The 17,648-nt window shown below is 46.1% G+C and overlaps 8 protein-coding genes across 8 annotated transcripts; 1 reads left to right on the top strand and 7 right to left on the bottom strand.

Annotated features, from left to right (window-relative positions):
- On the bottom strand, positions 1 to 1,179 carry SERLADRAFT_414536 (uncharacterized protein; the record flags this gene model as incomplete). Its single annotated transcript, XM_007316642.1, has 3 exons — positions 1 to 263; positions 338 to 862; positions 914 to 1,179. 3 exons carry the CDS (start codon positions 1,068 to 1,070, stop codon positions 190 to 192), a joined length of 756 nt encoding a protein of 251 aa, XP_007316704.1.
- Positions 1,180 to 3,342: 2,163 nt separating this feature from the next.
- On the bottom strand, positions 3,343 to 4,377 carry SERLADRAFT_463701 (uncharacterized protein; the record flags this gene model as incomplete). The annotated part of the gene is made up of 4 exons (XM_007316641.1): positions 3,343 to 3,746; positions 3,805 to 3,829; positions 3,887 to 4,066; positions 4,120 to 4,377. Coding segments are annotated over 4 exons (753 nt in total), but the record flags the coding sequence as incomplete, so codon positions are not given.
- Positions 4,378 to 8,526: 4,149 nt separating this feature from the next.
- Positions 8,527 to 10,501, top strand: SERLADRAFT_436344 (uncharacterized protein; the record flags this gene model as incomplete). Its single annotated transcript, XM_007316640.1, has 11 exons — positions 8,527 to 8,772; positions 8,846 to 9,026; positions 9,101 to 9,336; positions 9,393 to 9,407; positions 9,461 to 9,521; positions 9,583 to 9,722; positions 9,782 to 9,886; positions 9,943 to 10,039; positions 10,110 to 10,180; positions 10,239 to 10,360; positions 10,423 to 10,501. 11 exons carry the CDS (start codon positions 8,527 to 8,529, stop codon positions 10,499 to 10,501), a joined length of 1,353 nt encoding a protein of 450 aa, XP_007316702.1.
- Positions 10,502 to 12,124: 1,623 nt separating this feature from the next.
- SERLADRAFT_463700 (uncharacterized protein) lies at positions 12,125 to 13,022 on the bottom strand (the record flags this gene model as incomplete). Its single annotated transcript, XM_007316639.1, has 1 exon — positions 12,125 to 13,022. The coding sequence occupies one exon, from the start codon at positions 12,412 to 12,414 to the stop codon at positions 12,229 to 12,231; it is 186 nt and encodes a 61-aa protein (XP_007316701.1).
- A 925-nt stretch (positions 13,023 to 13,947) lies between these two features.
- On the bottom strand, positions 13,948 to 14,668 carry SERLADRAFT_463699 (uncharacterized protein; the record flags this gene model as incomplete). Its single annotated transcript, XM_007316638.1, has 3 exons — positions 13,948 to 14,128; positions 14,190 to 14,272; positions 14,323 to 14,668. The coding sequence occupies 2 exons, from the start codon at positions 14,495 to 14,497 to the stop codon at positions 14,253 to 14,255; spliced, it is 195 nt and encodes a 64-aa protein (XP_007316700.1).
- A 134-nt stretch (positions 14,669 to 14,802) lies between these two features.
- On the bottom strand, positions 14,803 to 15,861 carry SERLADRAFT_463698 (uncharacterized protein; the record flags this gene model as incomplete). Its single annotated transcript, XM_007316637.1, has 3 exons — positions 14,803 to 15,395; positions 15,458 to 15,531; positions 15,592 to 15,861. A coding segment is annotated over one exon (234 nt), but the record flags the coding sequence as incomplete, so codon positions are not given.
- Positions 15,862 to 15,935: 74 nt separating this feature from the next.
- On the bottom strand, positions 15,936 to 16,545 carry SERLADRAFT_463697 (uncharacterized protein; the record flags this gene model as incomplete). The annotated part of the gene is made up of 2 exons (XM_007316636.1): positions 15,936 to 16,109; positions 16,171 to 16,545. Coding segments are annotated over 2 exons (192 nt in total), but the record flags the coding sequence as incomplete, so codon positions are not given.
- Positions 16,546 to 16,724: 179 nt separating this feature from the next.
- Positions 16,725 to 17,567, bottom strand: SERLADRAFT_463694 (uncharacterized protein; the record flags this gene model as incomplete). The annotated part of the gene is made up of 3 exons (XM_007316635.1): positions 16,725 to 16,852; positions 16,916 to 16,981; positions 17,043 to 17,567. 2 exons carry the CDS (start codon positions 17,218 to 17,220, stop codon positions 16,950 to 16,952), a joined length of 210 nt encoding a protein of 69 aa, XP_007316697.1.
- Positions 17,568 to 17,648: the final 81 nt, after the last annotated feature.

Here is a 17,648-nt window from a genome sequence, read left to right as displayed (position 1 = left end):
AAAAATAATACTCAACCCATGACAAGGTACAATCATACAACACAACCCCCCTTACAACACCTCACACGCCCTTTCCTGAAAGGCGCCAAGGTGATCGTTCTACAGTCGTGGGTAGACGTGGTGAAGTCGAACAAGAAGAAACAGACCGCGGCCGGTAAAGTAACATCGACACGTCAGGGAACGAAGTCATCAGTCAGGTGAAGGCGGGTGGTCGTCGTGGATGATGCAGGAGGAAGACAATTCGGACGGGTTATGAGAAATGTCTAAAGTGATGGATATGATCGTCAGTAGACGGGAAAAGGTAAAAGTGAACCGTATCAAGGGTAGGCATACATACCTCGATCATTGGCATGCGCGCGGGATGGCACCGTTGTTATGCATGGTATCCGACATAGTGAAGGTTTGGCAGTATGTCCTCTACGTATTGTCTGATGGCCAACCATCATCGTGCCCATCAACGGAGCTTTGTTCATCCACTTGGCCCCGCTCTTCATTGCATATACTTCAAGGAGCTTCACTATGGGTACAGCCGAGAGCGAACGAGCAAGCATCAACGCCGTCGATCCATTATCGTCCTCCAAGTCAACACGAATGTTTCGGTGCGCAAGAAGAAGGCCTGCAATAACCTCCTGCCTGCCCATAGGCCTATAGTTGGGTGGGTTCTTTTCGGGGTCTGTGCCCACAACCGTACAGTGAAGTGGTGTCTGTCCCTTGGCGTTTTTCAAGTTGGGCTCAATGGCATGATGTGAAAGAAGTAAAGACGTCACATGTTGATGTCCAGAGCGCACCGCACAGTGCAGGGGCGAGTCTCCGTGCTCGCCTGGCAGGTTCACATTGATATCTTTCCGGGAAAGGAGCTGCTCTAGAAGGGGAGTCACTCCGTCTTTTGCTGCTCTGAACAGAAGTGTCTGACCATGTTCGTCTCTCCAATTGACATCGACATCATCTCTCGCAAGCAGTAACTCCACAATCGCATAATTAGGCTTTGGATATTTCCGGATGTCATCGTCTTCGATATCATCGTTATCGTTGTCGACGTATATAGCCAACCAAAAGTGTTTCTTGGACATCCCGGCAGCTAATGAAAGCGGTGTCCGGCCATATGTATCTTTGGAGTCGGCTTTCACATCATTCCTTGCGAGCAGCAGCTCGACAATCTCGGTCTTCCCTGTTTCGACTGCAATCAAAAGTGGTGTTTGACCCCATATATCTTGAGAGTTGGTCTCGACGCCACCCCGTGTTAGCAATAGCTCGACAATCTTGGTGTTTCCTGCTTCGGTCGCCAACAAGAGTGGTGTCTGACCCAACAGATTTCGGGAGTCGGCCTTAACGCCACGCTTTTCCAGCAACAGCTCGACAATCTCGGTATGCCCCGCTTTGATCGCCAACCAGAGCGGCGTCTCACCGTCTTTCGTTTTGGAGTCAGCCCGAACGTCATCTCTTGCGAGCAACAGCTTGACAATCGCGGTATTTCCCGCTTGGGCCGCCAATGAGAGAGGCGTCTGACGGTCTCGTGTTTTGGAGTCAGCCTCCACATCCCTTGCGAGCAACAGATCGATAATCTCGGTGTTCCCTGCTTGGGCTGCCAACGAGAGTGGTGTCCAACCATTTTCATCTTTGGAGTCGGCCTCCACATCATCCCTTGCGAGCAACAGCCTGACAATCTCGGTGCTCCCTGCTCGGGCTGCCAATGAGAGTGGTGTCTGACCCCACGCACCTCGGGAATCGGCCTTCACATCATCCCTTGCGAGCAACAGCCTGACGATCTTCGTGCTCCATGCTTGGGTTGCCAACAAGAGTGGTGTTTGACCCCACTCATCTTTGGAGTCAGCCTCCACATCATCCCTTGCGAGCAAAAGCTTGACAACTCCGGTGTTCCCTGCTTCGGCAGCCAATGAGAGCGGTGTCTGACCATTGTCGTCTTTGGAGTCAGCCTTCGCACAATCCCTTGCAAGCAACAGCTTGAAAATCTCAGTGTCCCCTACTTGTCCTGCCAGTGAGAGCAGTGTCTGACCACTTTCATCTTTGGAGTCGGCGTCCACATCATCCCTTGCGAGCAACAGCCTGACAATCTTGGCGTTGCGTGCTTGGGTTGCCAACAAGAGTGGTGTCTGACCCCACGCATCTCGGCAGTCGGCCTTCACATCATCCCTTGCGAGCAACAGCTCGACAATCTCAGTATTCCCTGCCATGGCTGCCAATGAAAGTGGTGTTTGACCTTCTTCATCTTGCGAATTGACGTCGTGGCCTCGGTCGAGTAGTAAACTCACCGTCTTTGCATGTGCCTCCTGTACTGCAATATGTAGCGGTGAACTTTGGATGAATTGGACTAAAGCCGCGCCATTTTGTATCTGAAAGTCAATGGTTCGAGCTAAGCCAAAAAAAGCACACAGATGCAGCACGGAGCCTGGATCAGGGTAAGAGTACAAATCGTGACTCGTGCGTTGTGCGGCCCAGTTGACTCTCTCTTCACAACTGAGAAATTCTTGTATTATGGCCTGATTCGTCTCCTCAGCAGAACCCTGTGCATGATATCCCCAGTTTTCCGCCGCATAATCGCTCAATGCCCCACGGAACAGCCATAGCATTCTGGTCACACGTGGAAGCTTAGGCCGTGGTAACAGTGGTGGTGTTGTCAAAACTTTCAGGGAAACGTTGGTAAGTTCTGAGTGAGGATCCGAGCACAACCATTTTTTATATTTGCTGAAGTACTCCTGTGCAGTGTAGTCTAATAAAAGGCGATCAGACGTAGCCGGTACTAAAAGGATAGCGAAAATACTCACGAATCAGGCGAACATCAGAACCTGCATCCACCACGACTAAACCAGCACAAAGCCCTAATATGGCTGTTATATCCACGAGCTCATCACGAGTGATTCCAAGATGGCCACGTGAAACCGTTACAGCATGTTGGAGTTCCTTGTCAGTCAGTGGTCGGAAGGCAAAGGTTATCCACATGATGACAGTCAAGGCAAGTTCCCGGGAATCGTCATCCAGTCCATCGATCCGCTCCATTATTTCCTTGTAGACACTGTCCACCGAGGTGGACAGCTTTTTGAGATTGTTGCGAACATCTGTACGAGTCACTTTGGTTTCCAACAACCCTATATGTAGACGACATAGTAGAAACCTTATCCGGTCTTAAAGTTCAATATTTTTTCAGGACAGATTTAAAAAGCACTCACATGCCGTCTGCGCATGTTGTTATACCTTTGATAATCTCTTCTCTCAGAGGAGGATCTCCAGCAATGAGCCTAGCCAAAGTTGATCCTGGGAGAATATGACCTTCGATGTACTTGCGGATATCGTCTTTATGTGCACGAACGTACATGCTCGAGACATCACAAAGAGCTTCCCTTATCGCCTGGATTTCACGCGAGGTCACCAGTAGATTACATCCAAGGGCTTGTAGCCTACTAAGCAGTTCATAACGCTTACTACCTCTTTCCGTAATTTCATCTAAAGCGTCAACAACGACAAAAACTTTTGAGAAATGCTTGATCTCCGAAATTAGCGTATCGTGAAGTTCATTGAGAGTTGGCCGGAAGTCTTTGTGCTGATGAAGTCGGTATTGATCATTGACACGTTTAAATGTTGGCAAGAAATCTTGAACGAACTGCTTTAAGATACTTGCGACGAGACCATAGACCGTTTGGGCTGACTGGTCTTTGTAGTCACAATAGATGTAGGCCACAGCGAGATTGGAGTCCTTGCACTTGTTAGTGAGATGATTGACGATATACGATCTAGGAGTATAGGAGTTGATTAATATATAGATTTCTAGTGTTTCACCACAAAGCTTACGCAAGAACCGTTTTCCCAGCACCAGCTGCCAGACTCAGTATCAGCAACATGAATGTCGATCTTTAGGATAGTAAGCACTTACGAATCCCACTACACCACAGCGTTCTTTTGTCGCCAGCTTGCCACTCCTTGAATCTTTCGTCATCAAGTACCCAATCTCCAGTCCCCTCTCGTCGTTTTCCGTAGACCTCGCTTTGTTTTTGACGAAAATTCAGAGGAGTGAGCCAGTCAGCGAGCTTTCGTTGCGCCTCAGCTTTTTCTTCTTCTCGAATGCGTCAAATGCTACTGGATAATATGCAATGAAATGACACTGACCACTATCCTCGCTGTGCTGGTTAATTGTAATGGGCCCAAGATTGATTTGGCGACCACCACTGATGTCATTGAACGTGCTGCGCTGCGCATCGACGTATGGGGCTTGTGCCATTGCACCTTGAACGTCGACAGCGTGAGCAGACATCGAGAAACTAGGACAAGTCCTTGTAGATGACGGTAGTGTCTGCAAGCTTCGGCGACGGTCAAAGACGTAGGACCGAGTAGTAGTTGCATGGGGAATGGACAAAAAGGATATAAGCGCCCTAGGTCGTGCTGCAGACTTCTACCACGTTGGCCATAGCGCCCAGGATGTACTCGCGTCTATTACGAGTGCTCTGAGATTAACGTATGGTGAATGGGAATAGCATTGCGGATTTCACTGACGCGACCACCACCCTTACGACTTGGCCTTTTCCCATCCACTTGGGCTACTTACACAATCGTATCATCGAGCCTCCTGTCACTCCCTCAACGACGCGTCCGAGAACTTTATATATCCTGCTGCCAGTGCACTGTATAAGTACAAGCTTCATCATGATCACGCTGGCGGGCGCGTCAAACGCCATTTTAATGCATTGACTCACTAGAGGAAAACGACAACTTGAGAAGCCCTTCGATGAAGGTATCCGTCAAAGCGACACCTTGGGACTCGGATGAGGTGCTCGCGTTCAAGTTATTCGAACCTTGTTTTTTGAGTTCGTCGCTTTTCTTCCAAGAGTCCAAGTTCGGAGACCAATGTTTTTCTCTCATTCTCCTACTAGGTCTGGTCAGACAAGAGAACGAAACAAATGAAAGCAAAAGAAGAAAAGAACATGGGTGAGTCAAACGGTTCCCCAACGATTCCACCCACTAGCCGTCCACCATACCGTACGAAAACACCCTCCTCACTACGATGATCGATTCAACAGCATCCAAATCACCCCGCCAGCTGACGACTTAATACAAAGCTGGAATCTTGAAGTTTCGAGCACGCATGCTCATCAGGAGCCTCAGGAGGGTCGTTCAGTCGACGAACATGTACCGACACATATGTTACTTCTACCTACCTAGATGATCACACATACCCGATGAGCTGACAGGCATAACGGCCAGTGGCCACGATATGACGATAGGCGCCATGGGTTATAGCGATATACGTTTCATCGTCGACGATCGTGGGTCTTGCCATTGTCTATACAATGTTACGGTCTATGGTCTATTCTCTACGGTGTGCATGCCCCCCGAAGTTGGCCATGGATACCTCGTAAGGTGTCGTACCTTTCAAAAGCACTCTCTAAACGTTAAGAGACGACAGAACGAGTCATTCAACCCCGTTCAACTTGCCAGTCCGTCGCCTTTCCCCCCCACACTTTATTTTGCATCTCAGCGAAGGAGTGCACTACTCTACAGCCATGTATACTCTCCCATAAGCCCTGGTGAGCTTTTGCACTTTGAAGACACTCAAGAAGGACGGTAACGAAGGTAGAAAAGGACAAATATCAAGCTCTCAGGTTATTCAGGTTATTCCAGCGACATAGACCATGAGCCACGGTAGACTGACCGAAACCTCGAGACCCTAAGCCCTTCAAACACTGCATAGTGGAACAGGAAGACATGGACGAGAAGGTCGCATTATCCCACTTACGACAATTTTATATCATCTATTTGCAACGTTATCATGGTTCGGAGACACAGACGTCAGCTTCACTGCTAGGCAAGAGTTGTTGAAGTATTGTCTTCAAATCACTTGACGTTGGGCTAGCTCTCTCTCGTCTGTTCACTCCTCATCCCTCACCTCCATCCTGCTTTTCCTCCGGCCGATGCTCACAATACCCAAAGCAATACACTGACGCCCTGACACACAGTTGTCAACCGCTCTGCCAGTGTTGATGCATCACTCAGCGATCATAGGAATATGACCACCCCATTTCGAAAGCTCTCGCGAGGCCTGGCTCTCTTTTCGCCGGTGTACAAACTACTCGTAAACCTGCTAAACCTATGCTTCCCAGGATATTGCTGCTGAGCAAAGCACAATGGCCCACAGAGCCCCAGAATTATTCGGTGTCAGGACAGGCGTTGCCTTGGATGACGTCGTCAGTGCACAGTGTTCCTTGCAACCTGAAAGTTCAAAAAGTCTACAAAACGAAGAAAAAAAATACGCCCATTTCCCCAGCCTTGGCCAATGTGGAAGATTCGAACGCTGGACATTAACGTTTTGCAAGTCGATGCATTATCATCCTTTTTTTCGAAGTTGTCCTTTCAGTTGTATTTCCAAGTTCACCCCGAGTTCTTTTCCCCTCTCAGTATCTATCAATGCATTGGTATATTCGTACGAGCCGAGCCTAGTCCACCGACTCTAGAATACCGTGACGAGTGCTACTTGGATGATGGTGTCATTCAGGCTTGATAACCCATTCTCCGTCGATATCGTCACTGCTGTAGCTGCTGCGCTGGCCCGCTGATGCGGTCACATCGCACCACCTCAGCATCTTTCAAATACTTTCATCTCATCTGTCGCAGACTCAACTCGCAGCCTCGGTAAAGGCGCACAGTTACGGTATGGACAAATCAACTGTAACATGACAAGCCATACCGACGCGCTCGGGCTGGCTGGTGTGTAGAGTTAGAGCCGCAGTCACTTACCTTTTTCATTCAAAATACCCCCTTTGAATTTGCATTTCAAGCTAGATGCTATATACTAAATGGTATGCCCGGGAGGGGAGACTGATTTCAAGCTCATTCCGCAGCCACAGTTTGTTTGCTCTCCATTTCAGTCTATAATTATGAACATTCGGTCCCCCCAACTTCGTTAGGCGCCTATAATCAGATCAACGTCCATTCAAGTCCCACTCCCTTCTCCACATCATCCTTCTCGGTCTTTTCTCTCTCTCGAAGCCTCACCGAGCAGCGACTGCACGCTTTCGTTCCTGATCTTCACACAGCAACACAGAGCAACACACGCCCTCGCTTCTCAAACGAGTCCGAGTCCGAGGGATACCAGAAGCCTCCAAACATGAACATTTGTTTATATATCCATCAATAGACATCCATCACTGAAGGTTTTCTCACACTAGCTGATACCTGCATGTCTTCAATCGCACTGGAATGCCGCTTAAAACCTCGGAGGGGCTTGGGAGGCTTGGGAGACCTATGTGGGGAAACTTGAATCAAATGAGCCTTACAGAATGACGAGTGGTCCATGACTAATGATGCTCTGCTGAAAGTCCAAACAAACCGTATCGCCAATACGTTGTATGTTTCTTTCACTCTACGCCACACCTCGGTGGGAGCTTTGGACCCGACATTTCATTGAGGAGCGTGGTAAGTGGGATTTGAAAAATAATAGAGAAGAAAAAGAGAGAAACATATTCCTTTTCTGAGCGTCTTCCCTCCACTCAAACACCACACTGACACAAACCCGACTTCTCCATGCGATACGCGGAGAGTTGCCTAGCTCTACGTTAGCACTCAAATCCGGTGTAGACTCGAGCATCGAGATCAAACAGTGTTCTTTGCAAGTATAAGACCAACCCGAGAATGTCGTATGCAGTGCGACTAGTACTTACACTGGTGTCAGCCCAGTGGCATAAGTAATCAGGTGTTGTCATATTGCCTCGAAGTGGTAAGAAAAGGAAAGGTGAGAACGCAGCTTATTGTTCCCGCCCGCGGGTAGTCTTCATCCTTGCTCAGCCATTGACATCGCTTTCAGCTCAACGACGAGGCGATATCAATAATATGTTGTCCCTGCACTCCAGGTCATTCCTCGAGCAAAGAACGGAAATCGCATATCAGATAAACTACCCCCATTCTATCATGCCGCTGCATCGTAACAATCACAATCGCTATCAACCTTTTAGTAGTGCCTGATTCAAAAACTCGACACCTTTATAACCACGTACTTTATCTTATCTCGAATAGTTTCTCAGGCGTCGAGTGAAGAAGGAGCTCACGAAAGCACCCGCGCTTGTAATTTACCTCGTAAGTTCTTATTTCTCTCACTTGTCGTATCAACACTGGGGATATCAATTGATTAGTAGCTTAGATATCATAGGTGCAACCAATGGGTCGCCCGAAGGCTTATATAGCTGGATACCCGGCCGTGTGAACGCTTCGGTGAACTGTCATCAGAATGAAGAATTATTACCGAGGAAGTATACCCCATTTCCTCGTCAGCAAAGAATTGTATCCCCGGTTTCGCTCAAAGATCATGTCTGAGCAAGATCGAAAACCCACGTTATGCGTTATCTGGAATTTCCTCAGCGAAACACGCCATTCACCGGTAACTATAATGTTTACATCATGAGCTGTAGGTTATAAGTACCAGGGACGTTTGGCCTGCGGGGACCTCGTGATATCCCTCCCCTTTTCTCGCTCTCTCCTCACTTTGATCCACAGTAACACTAGCAGTGAAACCTAACCTTGGTCGACATGTCGAATATGTCTGGTAGAGCTAAGATCGAGGCGCTGTTGAAGCTCGCCAACGGGGCAGCGCAAGAGGCCATGGCGCTGTACGAGCAGGACGGGATGGAAGTGCCTTCCATTGACTCGACAGGCCCGCACCCACTGGATAACGCCATGGATACTGTGGCACTAAAGATGGCCATACGAACACTAGAAGGTGCATGCGGACAGATATGCTCAACACTAGCGCCTCCATCCCATACGGCGATTAATGTAAGCCCCGCCTCAACACTGCGTACTGTCTTCTTGCAGAATGTCATGATGGAATGTTGACTTTTTGATGCAGCTTGTACAAGTATATGACTATGCATGCATACGCGTCGTGCTCCGGGAGAATATCTCTGATATTCTCGTTGACTACCCGAAGGGTATTCACGTCAATGATCTCTCGAAGATCATCGACGTCGACCCACTCAAGCTATCGCGTATGCTGCGTCTCCTTTCAACCAGGGGGTGCTTCACTGAGGGTACGTTCCCAATTTCGCATACCTACACTCGCATTCTTGCACCGTCCATCGCGCTGATGTTCGTCGCTGTGTAGTCGACACGGATGTCTTCGCCAACAACCGATTGTCCCTCATCCTCAACAGCTCGAACCCGGTCAGACACATGATCAGTCTTCACGTAGAGGCGTGCGCTAAAGGCGCTGGTGTCTACTATGAAACCTTGAAAGAGCCCGGATATGCATACTCGTACGAACCTTCGGCAGCTCCTATCATGCATGCGATAAAACCTCTGGGTATCGAAGGCACGTTCTTCGATTGGATGAGAATGGATGTGCGCATTATTCGGTTCTCTTTTCTCACCATCAACAACTCACATGCTGATTTCAGGATGACAGACGAGTGGTAAGTTGCCTCGTAGATTGTCCCATCACTCTAGTATCGAAATTCTTATTTAGAGCTATCACACGTCGATGAGGGGCTTAAACGGCATCATGGGTTCTCTCGCTGTCCTTACGCGTGAGCAATTCACACATTCACATTCGAATGGCTGTATATCAAAGCTTATCTATTTTTGTAGAATACCCATTCGAGAAATTTTCCACAGTCGTCGATGTTGGTGGTGGTATCGGTGCCTTCTCTTTACCCTTGGCAAAAACTCACAAGCATGTCAATATCACTATCCACGATCTTCCAGAGGCACTTGTACAATCACGAACTGTGCGTGCAGATCTCAATCCGAATCGTGCAAATTGCTTATCATTATTCTTACCTTTTAGACCTGGGCTAGAGACTGTCCAGAAGCTGTAGCTGAAAATAGAGTCGATTTCTTGCCTCTTAACTTTTTCGAAGAAGCACCTGTAAAAGGAAAGGAGATCTACTACGTAAGTTGGTCCGCTCATCCGTTCGTGTGCCCCAAATAACACTTCTCGTGCTGCAGCTAAGAAACATCATCCACGACTGGCCAGACAATGAAGCTGCACTTATTCTTCGTAACGTACGGCAAGCGATGGGACCCCATAGTAGACTGCTCGTCCGTAAGTCGATCTTATCTGACCTACCTGTGGCACTCACTCAGCTTACCATGATCTGTCGCCTGTCAACTAGATGACTATGTACTTCGTCAACTCAGTCGCAAACAAGCAGAAGTAGAGGCAGAAACACTTGGCGCAACAATCGTCAGTCATTCCAATTCAAGTACAGAACTTTGTTCAAACTAACCGTCTTCGTAAACAGGCACCAGAGCCGATGCTACCTAACTTCGGTGTGGGTAACATGCGGATGTACCAACAAGACATGACTATGCTCTTGCTGCACAATGCGAAGGAGCGTACGCTGAGAGATTCACTGGAGCTTGCGTAAGTTTGTTTATCTAAGATTTCCTTGCATCTCCTTTTCTCAATAGATCGTGTGTGTATAGTGATTCGGCAGGACTCAAACTCGAGAAGGTCTGGGATTTGGCTGAGGCGTATGTTTTGGAGTTTGTCGTAGCAGCATAGGGGTAAGCATTATCCAGTTATTGATTATAGCAGCAAGGTTCATTGGTTCCTGCTGCATCTTGATTCAATGTATATTCAACTATAGCATGTGCCATCATCAGCATTTACAATTCTGTGTAGATTAAAATATATGATATACCTTTTCCAAAACTCACGAGCTGCAAGGGTGAAAATACGTAAATTCCTAAGCAAAGTCTTAACCATTGTATAATCGATACAGCCAGACAAATACAGCCGGTGATACCTTTACTCTTTCCACTGCCCGGTGATGATAATTTGCAAGATAATTCGTGTCAGTACGGCAAGCCTAAAGTGAGGTAAGTGGGACCTGCCCTAAGCTTGAGGTCACATGACCTAAATCGCACCATAAAGCCCACGAGAAAATAGTCTTTGGTCTTCCTCAGCCTCGTTCGTCCCTTTGATTTGAAGCCTGAAGGCAACTCTAGTGAGTTTTGTTCTAATTTTTTTCACTACCCTTTTCGATGTGACGAGAAAAAATGAATCGCTACTTCGAAGCTCATCGAGCTCATGAATGTTTTCTATATACCCAAATTTCTGATCTCGATTCTTTCATGTTTCTCGACTTTTATTGACCTTTATGTCTTTCATCACAGATTCTGAGTGCCTTCGTGTGTGTCGTGTATGATAGGTAAATGTTGTTTCCTTTCTTATTTGAATGATCGAACAAAATAGAAGTCAAGCCCTGACCTTGTTTTTGAACAAGTGTTGATGAGTTTCCATGCTAATACTGACTTTTCTGTGTATCGTTTTCGTTTTACATGATGCTGATAAACTTTATCTCCCACAGGTTGATCTGCAATTCATACTCTTGGTTTAAAGGCCAGACCGTTCTTTCGTATTATCCGTCGCTGTATATCGTTCGTTCTCTATGTGCTACTCTAATAAATTGTTTGCACCAATCCCAATACTGTTTTGATTTCTACGAATCATAAGAAAGTAGTTGAACGAAGTTTGCTCTTATAAAATCTGTTATCAAGTGTCATTTGCAGTGTCTATCGGAGACATTGGACTGCCTGCTACTTTAACAATTTGACCTTCAATTCCTCGATGTAAATGGTACAGCTGCGAATTGTTGAGGGTGTTTTGTTCATCTGTTGCTTAAAAATAGCCATAGGAAAGACAAAAAGTACGAGGCGAATGAAATGAAAGGAAGAATACTCATAAAGTAATCCCTCCGATGGCATATTCAGAAGAGTCAAAATCGAGACCTACCAACTCGTTTCTTGTTCTGTCGGTCCAGAGGCTGGAAATACCAGTTTAGCACACCAAGTGGGTGGCTTACATATGCACTCATCAGCTAGGAATGAGGGCCGAGATATAAGAGGCTTAGGTTATTTCGTGTTCTTGACAGAGGGAGAAAGGCTTGTTTTGTTCTATGTCGACAGGCCAGCTAGCTGTAGCACAATCCGTCGACCGCCTCCTTACTCTGTTTTCATCCTGGGCTAAGTAGGGAGCTCGGGGTATTTTGTTTTGACGGTATTTCTGCGGGGAGAATGATTTGCTCAACGCCAATGGATCACATCACAATTAATCGACATTTTCTTGGGAACTAAGTCTTTGGCCTAGGGTATCTGATTTCAATAGTGCTCGTTAAAAACAAACAGGCCAATCAAGCTTGAACAAAGAGACAGGGTATAGAGGGCTATATGACATTTTCAACACCAAAGGTCGTATAACGACAACTCAACGGTTTCCTCGTATTGTTTTCATCTCGTGGGTAAAGAGTTGTGGGGGTCGTGTGTGATAATAGCTGAGAGAGAGCATAGAGTTTCTTGCGCCAATAGGTCCAGTCGACGTATTTGTGATATTTTGGATTCGCTTTCGTAGATGAAAAGAAGTTCTGAGGGCTTGTTTTTTAGAATGAGAGAGAGAGAGAAGATACTGCCTTTCATGCCAATAGGTCGTACGAGAACTTCTTGATGATTTTTTGCTGTTTTATAAGTTTGTTTTCACCCTCGGGCTAAGGGATCAAAAATTTGCCAAGGAATGTTTTTATTTTTATTTCTCCGGCATCCTTTAGAAATAGGCTGGAAGCAGAACCAGTCAGAACCAAAAGAAACATAACCAGTTACTCTCACAGAAGACGAATAACAAAACAAACTGAACAAGCCAAGCTTATTTGTCTTTTCAGCGCCAGCAGGCGGTTTCTTGATATTTTACTGTAATTTTTGTTCCGCTGAACAGGAAGCTTGGAGTATTGACGAAGCTCTTTTGCCAGCTTAGATGAGTGATAGTCCAAGCTAGTAGCCTGAGTTATGACTGTTTTCGCAGAGCACGACGGTGTGAAAGGGCATGTCCGAGTCAACAAGCATAGTGGGCGGGAAATGTCCAGGGTGAGGAGATCTCTAGGATGAGTGTTTTGCTGTTTTGTAGGATCCAACGCCTAGAAAAGAAGAGAGAGAGAGAGAACTCTTATAGGCAAGAAGCAATGTGTATACCTGAGCAGATGGCGCAAGTTCCTGGTACCGTAGGTTACCAGGTCTCACATTCACAATTCGACACTGGAAATGGCACCAGTTGTTCGCACCGAGTATTTCTTTATGACTGTATGTTTCGCACGCCAATACTTGCACTTTAAGGTAGGGCTCACACACCACGTGATCTGTGACAACCTGTGACACACTCAAATCCATGCTTGTTGTGACACTGTGTCCGACTCCATTTTCTTAATGGCAACTGCACATCGCATATTTCTGACAATCGGCTGGGACAGAGATGGGCGGAATCAAGCTGCAAAACTTTCTGTGCAATTTTTTAAGACATAAATAAGGTTTTATGCGTGCCATTAGATATATACAAGAAAGTCACAGGTGATCATGTGACGTCAGTGCCTTAGCAGACGACTGAATCTTGTCAATGCAATTCATGTCACTTTGATTCGAGCTCACATGTCCACTTCAATATCGTTGTCGGTGCCAGGGGTGCCCGGAGGGCGATGCTGTTTAAATTTAAGTGAGACTTGAATGGTAGCTGCCAACATCACGGTCGTGTTCGCCTGTTAGAGAACTGGACCCGGAGTGGATAAAAAAAAAAGCTGATATGGACTTACCCTTACCAGGGAGAGTGTGGACTGATAAAGCAGTCGATCAGAGATTTTCGTGGCATATCATGATACAAGTATCTTAGAGGACGCAAGTCCCAAATGCCAGCTCATCTTTGACATAGGGTGTCTACGCCAAGTCAGGCGTATCAGTTTGAGGGTTGTTTTGCCGAGCATATGAATAAGCTTCTGCTCGTTAGCAGACTTAACATTGGAGGAAGAGCAAAAGATAGTCATCGTCCAAGTCGAAACCGCCGGCAACTGTGGCAGTCAAATGAGTGCTTTCCAAATAAGGGAATTTCTGTAAATGGTATGCGTTGTAGTAGATCGAGGAAAGGAAAATATATTGAAGAGATAGTTCCCCGAAGTACCACAGCTCCTTTTTCTACAAACGGAGAAGCAAGAAACATAGTCATACAATGACAACCTCCACGGCAGAAGCCCACCAAACGGCACCATTCAAAGGGTACTTCTGATAATATTACTATTCAGGAAGTTAACCTGATAATTTTCTTTCAAATATCTCTGCATAGTCTCAAAAATTCTAAGAACGCTAGCTGAGTATTCTGAAATATGTTGAGAGAATAAGCCAGTGAGTATCAAAGTATAGCAACTGTTGGACTTTACCTTTACCTCTCACCCCTTAGTTCAAGGAAGATCGGGGGAGGGGGTCTGCAAGTAATAGTAATATCAGCTGCGACCGGCCTCGGCTGAAATTTTGATGAATATAGCGAGAATGTGCATTGAGTGCAAAATTTACTTGTTTGCGTGACAGAAGAGTTGTTGTTCGAGTTTGTATTAGTCGTAGTAGTAGTGTTCCCGACATTGTCTTTCCGAGAATTATCAGTGCTGGTCGTGTTAGATTGCTGTCCACCAACGTCGTTGTAGGTGTCAATTTTGGCACTGGCTTGTTGACCGTGTTGGGTGAAGGGCATAGTCAGTGTGACAAAATCCTTTCTAAGGGAAACTTTGATGGATGGATCCTGACAACAAAAGAAAATCAGCGCGTTTAAGAGGAGGATGGCGTCTGTAATTTGCTGTAAGAGACAGGCCTATTGTTCTTATGCGGACACAATGGAATGTTAGATAGGAGAGTTCTTTGGCATCGCGTCTTAAGCCTCATTAGCACCCGTCGTCAAGGCGAGCCTATAAACAAGGAAAGTATTGTAGTATCGCCAAACCTCAGAATAAGGATTAGGAACGACGAAACACACCAATGCCTCAATAAAGTACAATAAGATGTTCGGCTAATTCGAAAATTCAAAATGTTCAGGCATCCATCGAGTCTGAGTTGTTGTCAGTGTACAGTACAACATAATAGGGTGACCACTGTTCAGCCAGCGTTGGAGCCTGAAAGGCTAACAATTTAATCAGGATTCTCCATCAGAAGGCTAATCACCAGACCAGTGATAATCGATGATCACTTCATGAGTGCCTAAAGATAGATATCAACGTCGGAAAGGATCAGATACGATAAAAGAAGAGTAAGCACAGATACCCCAATTCACTAAAGAGAAAGACTCAACGCAGGCCGTGAGATATCGATAACTTGGGTGAGTATGGACACGGATATACTTATGGATGAAACGCCCGATAACTATGGGAATTATTGTTCTTTACCCACTTCAGGAGTCCGCAGCCAGAGTGCAGAGGAGCAGAAAGAAGATATCTATCATAAATAACTCTCACATTTCTGGTACACAAGCACCGAGAGCGTCTATGATAGGGGCACCCGAGTAGCGACTATATGAAAACCAGACCAATCAATTGGGTTGATATTGCAAGGAACCAGGATCGAATAGGCATGCACAATCTCCGCCTACACACGCCGTGCTGTATACGTACCAATACCCTTCAGTACAGAAGAGACGCGAAAACCAATAATGACAACATACCTACTAATAATATGGGTTTCTCAACGCACAGGGACAAGTTTATTTATGGCACACCGCATACTAATTGTCATCTACTGGTGAATTAAGATTTCATTCAGTACAACGTCAAACGAAAATTAAAAAAGAGCGCTTACTTGTTATCTGCGTGACGGAGGAATCGTTATTCGAATCTATATTCCCTGTCGTGGTAGTGTTCCCAACGTTGTTCTGATAAGAGTTGTTTGTGTCAGTTTTGTTGTTCTGATCACCGGCAACGTCGTTGTATGTTTTAATATGAGCTTCGGCGTGGTCTCCGTATTGGATAAATGGCATGGTGAGAGAGGTTTAATGGACTGATAAACGACAGTATTGTCTGACAGTGACCACCATCGACTTGAAGCTTTTATGTTGTACAGGATCTGATCGGGGGGCGACTGTTTACCGGCGCCAGACAAGTAGATGACTATGGGTTGACAGCCTAGCGACAAAATAAGGTTTCAATATAACCGCGGCGGTCCACCGAATAACTGTCCTTTCCATGTACTGCACATAGCATTTGGTATGAAAGACTTGTCAGAATACAATGCGATGATTGTGCTGCGTTACGTTGGAAAAAAGGCGATGGAAAATTCCGGGATGCCTGGCTAGACCGCATCGCTATTTTGAGCTGCTTCTATTGTATTTGAAAAATCAGTGCACAATCCTTAGACATCTTGTGAAGAACAAGCATTTACGACATTTGCATAAGGCATAGCCCATTTATTCTTAGGCCTTGGAGCTGGCGTCCTTTCATTCTGTCCAAGGCTGGTCAACGCGTTCCGTACGTTCCATAAGATGTTCCACGAGGACACACAAAGTAGGTTGTGGGCAATACAATCGGGTGTTATGTAGTTGTTTCCATACACGAGTTTGATGTCAAGATTCTGATGCTTTTGACGACGGCCAAGTGAAGGGGGGAGCTAATCTAGCGCTTGAATTTTCTAGAAAACCAGGCCCCACAGTTCTTAGCGCCGTGTTATCAATGGTTGAATGATATCTGCAAGCGCGGATGATGTGATGCTGACTGCAATGTTGGGTGCGAAACTTTGAACATCTCTCCATCTAAAAACGCTGCCAGTGACCACGAGTTGCAACCGATAACGACTACCGTGTGACTTTGCCATATCATCACGGCCTGTGACAGACTCACAATATCACATGATGTAAGTAGATACTTATAGGGGCTTTTTAAGTCGAGACTACAAACCAGAACAACTTGAAGCACAAAACTCTGATATCTCTCAAGGATACTGTACATTTTAAGATTTCAACGCGATAAACTTTACAATTGCCAGGCAAATTCAACCATACAAATACAACCACCATTCCTAGCTGCGACAGTAGACAAATAACCACTGGTAGTCTTATTCCATGGCTCTGCACGAGGAAGTATTATCACATCAAACAAAACGTCCTGCTGCTATAAAATCGAACGCGTACCTCGACGGTTTCAGATCATATCATATATCGTCTTTCAGCGACGCACTGTTTGACGCCCACTTCCTCCTGATGCGACATCATATTTGGTTAGTCAAGACATTGCCATGATCATCGGAGTACTACTAACTCATAGTCTGGGTGACGGAAGAGTTGTTTCCGGAGTTGTTGTTGTTCACAGTAGTAGTATTACCAGAATTTGTGTGGACAGAGTTGTCCGTTTTGTTGTTGTTGGTTTGGTCGCCAGCAACATCGTTGTATGTTGCGATTTTTGCATTAGCATTCTGACCGTGTTGAGTGAAAGGCATATTGAACAGCTAGGGCGTGTAAAGGGGAACAAAGGTGTTGTGTGGGACGTATCATGCTGCAAAGTTGGCTTTATGTACTGCAGTCACCGGATGAGCGGACCAACCATCGATTGTGTGCGCGAAGAAGGGCTAGAATACGAATGAGATGGAATGCCAGCTCCCTGGTTCTAAATGTGCCCTGCTGACTGACATATACCCCTGTTCAAGCGGAGCCAATCGACTACTTGATACACTTCTGTGCTTGATCAAGAAGGGGATGATAACGAGTGTGGCCATCCTGGGGGGCTGATTTTTCCAACTTGGATCACATATGAATAAGTCCCTTTTAGATGTGAACGATGGCGGCCATCTGCGAAACTAACCTGCTTCTAGGAGGGATAACTACAATTATGGTATAAGCGTTGCTTTAGCATCAGTATAGAACTTTT

Source organism: Serpula lacrymans, assembly GCF_000218685.1.
Source record: "Serpula lacrymans var. lacrymans S7.9 unplaced genomic scaffold SERLAscaffold_5, whole genome shotgun sequence".
Taxonomy (NCBI): Eukaryota; Fungi; Basidiomycota; class Agaricomycetes; order Boletales; family Serpulaceae; genus Serpula; species Serpula lacrymans.
This window is presented reverse-complemented; position numbering and strand designations above follow the sequence as displayed.